We start from the raw sequence: 13,938 nt of genomic DNA, 5'->3' as shown, positions 1-13,938 counted from the left end.
GATGAGCCAGGAGGATGGCAGAGAAACATTGCCCCACCTCTTGGGTGGTATCACATCCATGAAGAGTAACGATTTAATGGATGAGTTAAGAGTAAGTGGAAAGGTATATATTGAAAGACAAGTCCAAAGGGTTTGGAAGTACATTACAGGTGGAACAACTTCAATATCTGTAGCACAAAATCACTTTTCTGCAAGCCAGGATCTCACGGCAGTTCAGATTATAAGCCTGTTGTTTGTTTTATCTCATGTTTGTTTCAGTTCCTTCCTGATAATGGTCTTATTACGTAAACAAACATAATGCTTAGGTCACATCCAGTTACTTATAAGAGGCACATTTGTATGTGAAACATGGCACATGAAATACCCACACATGGACATGTATTATAGCAGGATGCACACAATTCTGAAATAAAAGCAGCAGGAAGGAACAGAAGGAAGTTGCTAATTTTTTTCCGTCTTCAGTCCAGACTTTGTGATTTCATCTTCCTGGAGAATTAACTGCTACAGCAAGAACAGATTTTGCCCTTAAAATTATCAAAATCTCTCTTTGCCTGGCCCCATGTGCCACTGTCACCATCCTAGTGCTTAATTGCTCTGGCACAGCAGTGCCAGTCAGGGCATTTCTGTGTTTCTAAAGAAACCTAGAGGTTCTTCCATTAAGCATAAAATAGGGTCAGTCAGAAGGAGTGGGGTGCAGATCCAACCAGTGCTAAGGAGATGAAAATTCACAGCCTTTAATAACAAGGCCTTCCAAAATCCTGGAGAGATTTCGTCCTCTATTTTCAGCTGGTATTGGAATGAATCCATAAAAGCTTTACATTTAATGCTCTGCAAGACATTCTGAACTTTGGGCTGCACATCTCATCATTCAAAACAAGAGACGATCTAGCAGTCCTGCACTAGCATTCCCACTTGTTTTGGCAGTGGAGCATCATTTTCTCTCCTGTTATTCTTAAAAATGCCAGAATACATCACCCTGCAAGACAACAAACAAAAGAAATACAGTTTAGGAAAGCAACAAAACTAAAAGCAGCACCATCAAGTAGAGAAAAAAGGCAATAAAAGTACATCCAACCTCCACAGCCTTTCTATTAATTTGTTGTTAGGATGTGGTGATGGAGGTAGCTCTTGACTGCAGCTCTTGCCAAGTGGGGTTTTTGTGTAACACTAAGTAAAAATGCACACATCCACAAAAATAGGCCTGAGATTCAGAACCCAAACAGAAATTCTTAAAAATGCTCAGTTACCCTGACCTCTCTGAAGGACAATTTCATGAAAATCTTCCACTTTGATGGAATCAGAGTGTGATTTACAGAGCTGCTTTGCAAAGGCCACACAAAAATGGATGTCTGTAAACTCTTTTTCACTGTGTATTTCCTCAGAGTCCCTCAATGTCCATAATTTGTTCTACATACCATGAATATTCTGCTATTAAAGCCAAAGTATTTCAGCCTTTAAATTGTATAAAAAAACCTCCATGTGCAGCACTGGAGCAAGCAGGTCTGACATTTTCTGGCATCATAATGAATCTGCTACACCACTCAATATTTTCTTTCCTTTCTTTTCTCTTCCTTTCCTTTAAGCTAACATCCTTTTCCTGTGCCTGAGGGAGAAGGCAGTTGATAAAAGCTGAGTTCCTGTTCACAGATAAGTTTAGAAGGCAGCCGAGCTCAGAAGTTCCTTGAATAAGCTATATCCCTACCACCTTTTTTCCCCTCCTGTCAGAGACGTCTGAGCCCCACACAGGAACCAGGCTCACATTGTTCAATAGCCACGGACGTTTCCACAGTAGCTGGGAGGGTCGAAAGCTCTTTCCGCTCTTTGTTATAATTTTTTTTTTTTTTGCCTTCCTTCTTCCAACTTTCCAGTTAAAGAATATTGCGAGGGCATTTCTGAAGTAATTCAGGCTGAGCTGCAGAGAAAAGAACAAGAGACAGGTGTAACTGGGTGAGAAAAAAACCCAGGATGCTAGTGAAGCTTTTGCTTGTCTGTAATACAATAGGATTGGCAAACCTAGTTGAACACTCAGCCCATCATCGGCATCATGATGGTCCAGTGCACAGCTCAAAGCAACGAATTTATGACACCTCTGCCTACCCTCAGAGGACTCCTCTATCACACAAGGAAGAAGGTTATTGGGAGGCAGAAGGGCTCAAGGAGGATAATCAAGATTACCCTTCAAGTGTGATCTACTCACACCAGGAAGAGAGAGGGGATTTTGAAGCTGTGAGCCCACAGTCCCGAAATGGGTAAGTACCCCAATGTGTCTGTCTTACACGTAATGATAGAGTAATCCTTTCCCATACCTTTATATCCTCTTGATATAGGACCATTTTCAAGAAAAGTTTCTCATTAAAAGGTATTAGATTTTAGGGGTCAATCTCCATCCAAATGGGAGGGGTTTCAATGTTTTAGCTACACAAACAGAAAGCTGAATTACCTGTGGAGGATGAAACCACAGATGGGACCTGTGTATTCTGAGAGAGCAGAATGGAGTTAGGGGTCTGGACACACCTGGTGGATGTGCAGCCTTCCAGTTCTGCTGCAGCACCATAAAACAGAATGCTACTTCTGGCAAAGCAGAACTAGAGGAAGCTGATTTACTGACTTTCTCTTATCACAAACCAGTGCTGATTATTTTTGCTGATCACGGCAACCTTTGCCCATCAGCAGAATGTGCCTGCCTGCAGACTTGGGCCTTGGAAACAGAGCAGGAAAGAGAATGGCAGGATGTTAGCAAAATAAAAAATAGTGAGGAGTAAATATAACAAAGTAAGGAATAATAAATAGGCATGGAAATGACTACACACACCCCTTCCCAGAAGGTTTTCATGCCACTGAAATGCTTCTCGTGGTAATCTGTAGCTGAAGAATAGCCATCCTGAGTGGAAAAGGCATGTACTTCACTACAAACATTCCCAAACCCTATGATTTGTGAAGTTTTACAGGGCATGTAACTAGGTCTCTAAATGTTTAAAATAGATTCAAACCAAGCAGGACAGTGAATGAATCTTTTATAGCCCTGATGGATGGGTATTGCAGAGCCCTGTTCAGGAGAGCTGAAACAGCAGCACACTGAGTGCTGTTCACAGATCAGTGCTTTAGGATGCCCTGGTATTTTTCCCTTTAAATGCTCTTGAGAAAAGGAAAAAAGAGAGCTGGAAAGAGACTATAAAGTTCTGTTCATGTCATGCTTCCCTTTCATGCTAACTAAAGTATGAAATCGTGTTTCTAATCTCTTCTACATGTAAAATTAAGGGCTCCCTTCTTCATGTAACATGGTGAGTGTATTAAAACCCTGCTGTCCTTCATGCTGCAGCTTCCCACAAATCTGTACCCCCACCAATAACCCCAAGTCACTTTCTAAAGCCTGTAAGCATTCACTTTCAGTTTCCCAATGGGTAATGTTCAATAATGATGTGCTGTTATTTAACCAAGTCCTGGTTAATGCATCTCAGATGCTGTCAGAGGAAGGAAACAAAGCCTAAGTGCTACTCTGGGCTTGCAAGTTACACTGTGAGGTGGTAATCATTTCATTGCTGGTTAAAATGTCAAAGGCATTCTGAAAACTCTAAGTACTAAGAAAATTCAGTGGTGTAAAAAGGTGCATTATAGGTCAGCAAGATGCTGTAACATACTGTCCTAATCAGGATTTCTTCCTTTGCTATCCAACTGTTTGGTACCAGCTTGTCTAATTCAGTTCAGCCCCAGCTATGACTCATCCTAATTTCCTCCCAAGGAGAGAAATACTTCCTTCTTATATGGAGATAGTTGCATAATGAGTCAAATCATAACATTCTACCCAATTATAAAGTATGTTGGTGACTACAGGCAATCCAAATCTAGCCTGACAGCAGCTTTAAGGTATTTGTTCTTTTGTAGAGCTATCACATTTACAGTGCACACAAGCCCAGGCAGCTGGTAGGTCTTACGAAAGAAATTAGAAACTTTGAGAGGAATTATGTCAAAAGGTGAGCAGAGAGAGTGCAAATAAGAAGGGACAATGCAGTTCCCCTGGGAAACACACTCCAAATCCTAAAAGTCTTTGCAAGTGGTTGAAGCAAGGTACCTTCAGAGCCTGAAGTCATCAAATGCATATCAGGTGCTGGTGGCTGCTGTACCCTGCTAAGCATAGACAAGATGTTGTCATGAATCTGGTATTTCCTCCCTACAAGTGTGACACATTCCCTAGAAATAAAACCTCAGGAACTGGGTTTGTGTCTCTAAAGGGGAGAGCAAGAAAAGCTTTGGGAGTTAAACAGGAATTAAGAGATATGGGGAGATAAAGACATACCATAAAAATGTGCAAAAAAATGTGCCGAAAGAAGGCCAGGGTGGTGCAGAATAATTTTCTATCAAAATTATGTCTTACTTCTTGGTTTGGTTTAGAAATAAAAATATACCTTCTTTTCAGAACTGGGAAACAAACAAACTAAATTTATGGGAACTTTGTCTCTGGGACAAAGTAACAAAGTTTTGACTCTGATTATTAAAAACAAAAGTTTTTTTCTAATGTCTTATTATTTTCCTTATGTATTAGGGATAGTGGTTGTTATAAAATATTCTTACATTTTTAAAAAATGTATAATGTTATTTTTCTTATTGCAATTACCTGAATAATTGACACCATCAAGACTAATGTATCCAAGGTATTAGTCAGACAGGATCCTCTTGTTTCTGTCTCAACATGTAAGATGAAATGACTCATTAGATCCCAGTCAAATGCTTGGATACGTTATTTTGCTAATTAATTCCTCTCAGAATAACAAGATTATTCATGTAAGAATTTCAAAATATAAAAATCAGTTAGAAGTCACTGGCCTTTAGGTGACTTTTTAAAAAAAGAGGTATGTGTGGATAATAATCCTCTTGTTTCAACTACGCTTTAGATGAAGAACTAGGGGACAATTTAGTATCTCAGCTGTGGCTTGTACCTGAGCGAGGAGGAGAAATGGAGAAAAGTGTTTGCATATGTTTCATACAAATCCAGTGCTATCAAAAGAAGCCAATTTTTCAAAGGAATTCACCTTTTTATTCTGCTTTTCTCCCCAGCAGCTGTGTCTCATTTGAGCCGATTGGTTTGACTTTAGATATTTTATTCTATTGCTAAGGTAAATGAATCCCCATACACCCAAACTGCTGCATACAAGCAGCTAAACTGAGGATTGAAAATCTGCCCAGGACATGACCAGCTATGTGGAAGTTCTAAAACTGATCCAGTAAAAATCAGAGCTTGCATTAGCTTATCACCTACTCTAATTCTTACCACAAGGTGTGACCAATTCAACTGTTGTCTGATCAAGTAATATTGAGAAGAATAATAAATACACCAATGAGACAATGCACCACTACTGTTATCCTGACAACTGCTATGTGGGTGACACTCCCAATAGTTTCTGAACACTCATTGTAAACTGACAAGCCACTTGGGAGATTTTTCCTTCTTTAAAGCTGCTTCCTCCACATACTTGGTAATGACACATGCTTGAGCAAGGCATGATGCTGAGCTGACCTCAGGGGAGCTGATGCTGGAGGAGAGCTGTAAGGATACAGCCATGTGCCCTCCCTTAGGCTGTACAATTCAGCCTGGGGCAGAGAGAACTGGGCACACACATCCCTCTCTGTGCAGCTGAGTGTGGGCTGGGAACGTGGTGACTCAGCCTTTGAAAGGAAAGTTCCCTGGTCCTGGGAAGAGCATGCCATCTTCTCTATCCCCTTGCCATGATCCATGGAAAGGCCTCTACTGTAATTACACTCAGAAGGGCTTGTTTTCTCTCCCTGCAAGCAGATTCTCAAATCAAGCAATGCACTGAAGCACCATTAGTGCTCCTGTCTTTCCTCAGCACTGAGAGGAATCCTTCTGATCCATGTGCCTGCAACACCACGAACAGTCAGGCTCACAACTCAGATTTCATGCACTCAGTGTTCATATTTCATTAAAAAACCTCAAGAGAAATGAAGCATGCAAAAGGTGCAATCCTAGCACGTGCTAGCCCTGACAGCACAGCCCAAAGCTGCCTGTACCCTCAATTGGCCTGACCTGTCTGTCAAGTAACACTGTAAACCAGATTGCTTAAGCATTCCAGGTTAAAAATAATCTGAGGAAAAGCAGAGGTTATTTTTAACCTTCCCCCTCAGTAACCATACTGACAGAGCCAGTTCCCAAATGCATGGCTCAGCCAGTAAGGGAGAAATGGACTGTGGTGATGAAATGGGAAGGAGCAAAGCAACTACAGCTGTTTTCCCCATCTGTGACAATGTCTCACAGAACTTCTCTGTCTTTCCAAAGTGTAATCATTACTAAGAGGCCTCTCTTTTGGATTTGCCCTGCAGCTGGGTAGGTGGTTTGTTTTTCCTTCTTTCTCTTTAATCCACAAACACACACTCAGCCTGTCATCTCTTGGATTTTTCTTACAATATATCTCAAAAAAACTGGAAAAACAAAATGAAAATATCCCCAAACCCCACCATCTGGTCTATAAATAGGAAAGGCAGAATCTTCAGCATAAGTAAGCCCTTAATTGCATTAACATATTTTGAGGTTTGAACACACAATTCTGTGAAGTGGTCCTTGATTAGAAGAGGGTTTCCAGATGTCAACCAGGTATGTTGTTATCTCACTGAAACACACATCTCTTCCTCTCATCTGGCATTGAGAGGTCACAAAGAAGCAAGCCTCATTTTGTGATTACCCAGAATGTCAAAATATAGAACTATCCTCTGAAGTCTAGACAAGCAGAGAAAACCCAAATCATGCTATTCTAAGGAAAGTCAGAACAATGTTCAATCTTAATAGCTTATTATTATTTGCCTGCTTTTACAGGAGGAGTCCATTGATTTAATGAAGACTAGTTTCACACTGATTCATCTATTTCTTCCAAATAAGACAGGGACTTTCATAGCAAGCTTATGGGGCACTGACATTTCCCACCAAAGGGGCATACAACATATGCTTAAAATACAACAGTTAGGATGAAATGCAACTAAATGTGATCTTCAGCCCACAACATCCTGCAAAGTATTGGAACAGCCATTGAGTACACAACAATAGCTTTTGCATTGCCAAGTACATTAAGAGAAGCAATGGTTTCCTACCAAAGTTAGGCACTTGGCTCCTTTTGGGACTTCAGGAAATTCTCCAGTATCAGTTGGTCATTGAGCTGCCCAGCTGCAGGTGGAATAGCTCCCCATTAGCCTGTTTGATGCCAATGACACAATGCATGTGTTACAGGAGTTAGAGCCTTCTGTGCCCAAAGGGTTGATTGATTTCACACCTGATTACTGCAAGTTGCAGCAATTCATTCCTTGAGCAGATAGCAAGGGATCTCTTGTTTCAGCACAGCCACAGGACCACCACCAGCACTACCACCACCTGGATCTAACACCTTCCTGCCTGGGTGGGTCAGTACCCCTTGAATGAGTGACCAGTGGCCAGCCTTGAACAAAACTACACTCAGGTCCAAAACATGATCTGGGCAAACCTTGGTGCACACTGCCTGCACCCTGTGTGTGCCACCTGGGAAGTTTGTCTTCCTGCACATTTTTTACTCACTGGCATCAGCACAGCTGTGCTAGTAGGCTGCTACTGGCTGCAATTCCTGCTTCCAGGCAAGGTCTAACAAAGGAATGATCAGGCTATACTAGGGGTGAACTTGAGTCTACAGGAACCAAAGTATCAAATCCAAATGTAAGCTGCCCTCCAAACAGGCTGGAGAGCTTCTGTAGCAGGGAGGATAATATGAGGTAACAGCTGTGGGTGCTTTGTGAAGTGGAAAAACCTCTTGCATTTATTTCTCTGATGTAGCTTGTACTGTGGTTGGATTTGGCTCAAGCCAAACCTGCTGTCTCTTAAATTCTTGCTCCCAGTGAGGCTCCAGGTTCAGGACTGAATTTGCTCTGAGAGTCTTCTCTGCACTAAGTTTTTAGGACATTCTGCAGGACAAGACTATCCCATCTGATAACAGATTAACTGGCACTAGTGTTGGAATAAAAGTAGCATTCAACCAGCATTACTCAGGGTTCTGGAAGATTTCCAGCACTGTGTGGAAATCCACATGTTTGGAACTACCATTGTCACTCCTAAGCCCAGTTTGTTAAGTTGAACTGCAAATCAGTCAGTCTGTTCTCACCTCAGTAAAAACCAGGGTGATTCAGGAGAGGAGTCACAGGAAGATCCCAGACCCTGCCTAAAGTAGAGACCCATCCTAAGGGAAAGACAGAGAAACATGAGAGTTGCTGCTGATTCTAATATAGGGCTGCTGGTTGCTTGGGAAGAGCTGGAGACTACATTGATGGACCACCAGTCATCACTTGCTGTCTGCTAATTAAAAACCCAGTGGCTCACTGCTTTGGAGAGCCATCACCTTTCCTAACAGCTGAACACCCTCTGCATTCCATAACAAATAAAAAGGTATGTCTGTCTTAATACTGACATGCACAGACTTAGTTTAGATTAATTTATATTTGGTACTTCACCTCTGCTTTTCCTTGTCAATGAGAACTTTACATTGAGGGAAAAACCAGACATGGATTATTCCACAGCTAAAACCTCATTCTTCTATTCCACTTCAACTGGCATAAATCCAGAATTACTCTGTAAAAGTCAATGGAAAATCACTTGCATAAAGTGGAATAACATGGTCCTCTATTTTCATCTTGTAGCACATTTAAGCAGCAATAATTGCTTATCTGGTGCCTTTTGTGCTGCTGGGAAAGTGTTACTGGCCTGAAACATTTCGGGCTCTGTCAGTCTGGTAGACACAGGAATGGCTGGACAGGATTTTTCAAAGTAATTATAGGAACTGGCTTCCATGAGAATAGAAATCTGAGGAAACTGATGTGTGAAGGACAACTCAGTTCTACTCGCACAGCCAATGGAATAACAAAACTTATAAAAAAAACAAACTAACAACATCCTGAGTCCTGAAGCTTTTGTTCAGGCAGAAATTCCACTGATCTAGGAAACATCTAAAATTAGGCATTGCAGTGCCAATCAAGAGAACATGTAATTAATAAAAATAAAATATGCAAGTACCTAGCTGAGCCATGGAGCATTGCTCCCACTCACTGGCATGCTGGAATTGTCAGTGTATGAAGAGAAGAGACTACCCCATATTCTTCTGAGCAGAGTGCTAATGACTGCAGACCAGCCTTTATCTCCTAGGGCTGTGGGGTTTGTTTGTTATGATATAAGGTGGCTGAGCCAAATCCTAGAATCAGAGAAAGAACTGCCTGTATTTTACTATCTTTCAGTAAAAGCAGAAGTATTATCCAACATAAAGAAAAAATAATTTTGAGATCAGTTTTTAGTTTAAAGACTTTAGAGGTTCAAATAAAAAGAGCTTGAGTTGAATCTTATTTAAATATGGAATGCTTTGTCATCAGATATATTTAGCCTCAAACAAAAGAATACACTTGCTTCAAAATAAGGCAAAAGTGGACAGATGCATGTGAAGACTCTATTCAATGAGATTAATTCATAAACAGAATGTAGCCTAGGAGAAAACCACTCACTATAGCAAAGAAAAGTATTCAAATACTTCTTTTCTTGCTCAAAAAAAAAAAAAAAAAAAAAAAAGGAAAAGAAAGAATAAATTTGCTTGGAATGTAAAACAGGGAAAGCCACTGAACAAATGAAACATCTGCAGCCCTGAAGTTGCTAGGGTTCCCTCAAGCATTGCTCTAACTTGCAGCATTGTGATAAACTTTACCACTCGACAGACTGGAGGGAAAGCTCTTCTGCTATCCTCACATGAGCAGCTTCTTTCTGTTCCTCTCTCTCCTTGGCAGCAGAAGCTTGCATCAAAAGGAAACTGTATTAAAGAAAATAAAAGCAGAGGGTGTTAAGTTGGTTATATATTCAGTGAATGAAGTGACATAGTTACAAAGAGGAGGAAAAAATGCAGCGGCAGAACACAAAGCTGCTGTGTTCCAGAAACCAGCTCAAGAAAAAAAGTGCTATTTGTGAAGGAGCAGCTCTTTGAAACTTCATAGCCTGATTGAGAGCCTTTGGTGCCAGCAGAAGTCCTGCTAGCCTCACTGAACTTCAGATCAAGCCTTTCTCAGTCTTTGACATCGTTGCACTTAACATTAAAGAATGACTTGTTTTCTTTCAAGGTTAATACAGCTGAGGACTATTTTTAGTCACAGATAGCAAGTTTCCTTAAAGGAAGCATTTGACAAGATGTGCAAAAAATACTGCAATAAAAGTTTATCTTTGGGCTCAGGTATCTATACTGCAGCTCATTACAGATGGGAAAGATATGCCTTATTTACTTATTTGATGAAAGAATAAATTTTGATAAGCTTTATGGACCTCAAAACCTCTAAAGGTTTTTTTGTGATTAAAACCAAAATGTGGTATTATGTAGCCATTCAGCTCCACAATTAAGCTTTTAAGATCAAGTGAGAGAGAACTAGCGAACAGATAGTAAAGAAAATTGGACATAAAGACATGTGACCAGTATTAAAGGAAGTTTTTTATTGAGAGTGTATCAAATTCCCTTTTTCCCCATGCTATTCATTCTGCATACTGCTAATACCTGTCCAAAGCAGGCATCAAGTCAGGATCAAACACTGATTCAATTTCTGATATAACATAACCCCTTTCCACAAGTGGAAAGCCCACCAGGTACCTCCAACACATTCACACATTTTGAAAAGGAATCCTTGTGTTTTCTATTACGTGTGTGCACATTTATACATGCAGTGCAGTCACACAGTGCCTCGTTCTTGCTCACACATGTTGAGGCACGTGAACATTTGGCTTGGATCTGTATGGCTTACATTCCTCTAGGGACTTGTTTGGGAGCTGCATATAGTGGGGAAAAAAAAAAATCAACCCAAATGATGATTCATAGGGTGTGGATTGTTTTCATTCGGAAAGAACAAACCCTTAAAGCTAAAGAAACCTCTTTTAGAAAGAGGTTTCCACACTGAATGCAGACTCCTGGCTGGATCTGGCAGGCATCGTGTAGGCAGAGCCAGGAATCCTGCACCTAGCAACAATACCAGCAAGCTCTAGCAACAGTGCCTGGGCACCTTTATTCCCCAGGAGAAAAGGAGAGAGGATTTGAAGGGGGGAAAGCCTCCCCCAATGAAGCCTTGCCAAGCACATGAGAGAGGACAGCCCAAAACCAACACAAATGAGTTCTCTGTTTCAGAGTTATTTAACTTACACTGATTACCAAGCAGGATGCAGCCCCACAAAGCCTGGCAGACTTAGGCACACCTTGGAGGCAGATGTCTCCAGAGCATGTGTGCTCATCTGCTGGCTTTTACTGACACAAGCAGAGGGTTTGCCTCTGGGAGAGTAACACTCGAGTTAGGATTTGAGGATTTGTCTTCTGGTTCAGTCCCATACGAAACAAAACTCCCATTGATCACAGGTCCAAAAATTCCCTCAGTCACTTGCAAAGACCTTGAAACGACAGCTCATCAAACAAGTTGTCTTGCCTTGAAATCACAACAAAGCCAGCAGCCTCCTTTCCTAATCAGCTTTCCCAGCATTGCAGGCTTTGCCAGATTCCTGCCCTTGCTTCTAAGAGATGAAGTGTTTGGCTTGCATGAGTGTTTGCTGAAATCTCGATCACATTTTCCTTAAGAAACAGGAGAGCAAGACAGGCTATGTCCCAGCAAGCCTGGTGAACTGTTCCCAGCTAGCCTGGGCTGTCTGCCCTTCCATCCTGACGTTTCTTTGCAGCTTCCTCCCCTTCTCCTGGTTTCTTGGCTGCTGTGGTTGCAGCTTCTGCTTTTGTGTGGGACTTGGTTCCTCATTGTTTCAGCAACTCCCTCAGAGGGGTAAACTTTTTCCATATATGCTGATTGTCGGAGATTTGGTTCCTGTATTCCCATTTAAAAATATACTGCCTGAAGTTCAACTGTTTCCATTATAGTTATTACTCCTCACTTCCTGTCCCTTCTGGTCTTGGATTTTAACCATCAAACTTCAGCCAACAGTACACTACCAAGCCTTGACTTTCAATTCTTGAAAAGGAAGAGGCTCCCCTACACTGGGATTAATAGCTGCCTCTATAATTCTGACTTGGAAAATTAATCAGACTATTAAAACTCACTTGTCCTCGCTGGAAGCATAAAACTAAACCCCTAGAAAACAACCCTCATTTTTCCAGTATTATTTTCCTGTAGGTGATGGGAGAAATTACTTCAAAGCTAGCCTAATTAATAAAATCCAATCACTTACTATCTTATCTTGAAGAAGTAATACTTGGGAAAACATTGATTATTAATGGAGTTGGTGTTGGAATAAAGCAGTCTGCCTCAACCTGATGAGTCAGTCATTAGGCATCTGAAATGGCAACATGCCCAGAAAGGCAATTTGACATTTAAAGTGGCATTAACCTGCAGGTTATCATGGGTTGGAAATTTCTCCTGCTAAATGAAAGGACTGGAAATGGAACTAATGCATCAAAGTTCAGACAATCAACCCATTGGTAACAAGCTCAGATAAGCATCTCAAATCAAAACAAATGACCTGGGAGTGGAGGGAGAAGCTGGGAAGCATTTTCCATTTTCCTCATCATACAGCTGGGAAAAAAAGAGAATAAATAGAAGGCCCTGCTGCATTTTACTCTTCCTTGGCACTGTTACAACCAAATACTTAAAAAGAGCTACTTCAAACTCTTTTCCCATGTCTTTCTTCCACTAGGAACTGGTGTTCCTTCATGCAGTCCAGGCTGGTAACATACATAGAAGCCTGCATGAAGGAAAAGTACATTGTCAACTCCCAACAGCCCTGTCTAAATGGAAACCCAGACTGCCAGAAGATCATGTAAGTATCCTATGTGAAATGACTGAACAAACCAGAACTTTCTCTGAAGTATTTAAATGTTGTTTTCAATAGTTGTTTTTGCACATCTTCTCACGTGTTCAGAAAAATTACAGAGACCATATCTTTTTCAGAATTCTCAGGTCACGATACTGTTCTGCCAATTGACAGGGGCAGCAGAAATAACACAGATACCAATGAAAAGAATAGGCTTATTTTACTATTGGTGTTTTAAGATAATAGAAAAAGGAATAATATATTTACATATAAGGTTAGTTAACAAAGCCCTAATACAAACAGCTCAAACAACGAAGATAATAAGAAAGGTAATGCACCTAAGTGTTGCTACACACAGGAAATAGCAGTGATAAAGACACATCACCAATTGTCCTTATGCTTTATCATCATCCAGACCTGCAGTCGCTGGGGAGCCCCTGGGTGCAGTGAGGATTTGGAAAGTTTTCCTGGCAATTGGGAAGTCCTATGCAGTGTGTGCACTCGTAGCTAAAGCATCCAAAGTCGCTGCAAGAGGCTCCAGCTTTTGTAGGCCAAATTAGCCAGCAATCATCCTCACATCTATGTAGTTATTTGGCTGCAAAAATGCCTTTTTTAGTTGCTAATACAATTCATTTCTGTTTCTCCAAACAACAAAAATAGTTTTGTCATTATTTCTTGTGTAGATTCTAGTAAATTTTTATCTTCCTTGGTACCAGTGATAATTTGGAATACTTGTTCAAAAATAAAACTTTCTCTACAACACATCAGAATCTTCCAGAACTTTAGGATCAGTCCAAACCTGATTGCAAAGGACAATATTATGACAAATATTACAGTTGTGTTTCTGATAGTTACATACATTTGCCATCTGTGACATTTCTCATACTTGTGTCAGACCAGTGCCAGTATATTTGGCAGAACACTAAAGCATGAGGCAGAGCACTGGATCTCTGCTCACTGAAGAGCAGTTTTACTCTGACTGCACGTGAGAATGTGCACACACCTCCTGTTGTAAAGAGTAATCCTAAAAAACAATCTTATGTTGGTGGAAAAAATTTTTGTGGACTGTCTATATGTTTTACTAAGTTGCAGCAAGACAGATTATGACATATTTCTTTGCTGCATTCTGCATTAGTGATGTACAACACACCTGG

The 13,938-nt window shown here is 40.8% G+C and overlaps 1 protein-coding gene across 1 annotated transcript in view; it reads left to right on the top strand.

Annotated features, from left to right (window-relative positions):
- Positions 1-1,965: 1,965 nt before the first annotated feature.
- The window catches only part of MMRN2 (multimerin 2), a 20,069-nt gene continuing 8,096 nt past the window's right edge, over positions 1,966-13,938 (top strand). Inside the window, exons 1-2 of the mRNA XM_009083378.1 lie at positions 1,966-2,249; positions 12,668-12,790. Of these exons, the coding sequence (XP_009081626.1) occupies positions 1,966-2,249; positions 12,668-12,790 (407 nt within the window). The remainder of the gene's footprint in view (positions 2,250-12,667; positions 12,791-13,938) is intronic.

The sequence above is a fragment of the Acanthisitta chloris genome, unplaced genomic scaffold (assembly GCF_000695815.1).
Source record: "Acanthisitta chloris isolate BGI_N310 unplaced genomic scaffold, ASM69581v1 scaffold3271, whole genome shotgun sequence".
Classification (NCBI taxonomy): Eukaryota; Metazoa; Chordata; class Aves; order Passeriformes; family Acanthisittidae; genus Acanthisitta; species Acanthisitta chloris.
The sequence above is the reverse complement of the archived record's forward strand: the minus strand, read 5'-3'. Positions and strand labels throughout refer to the sequence as shown.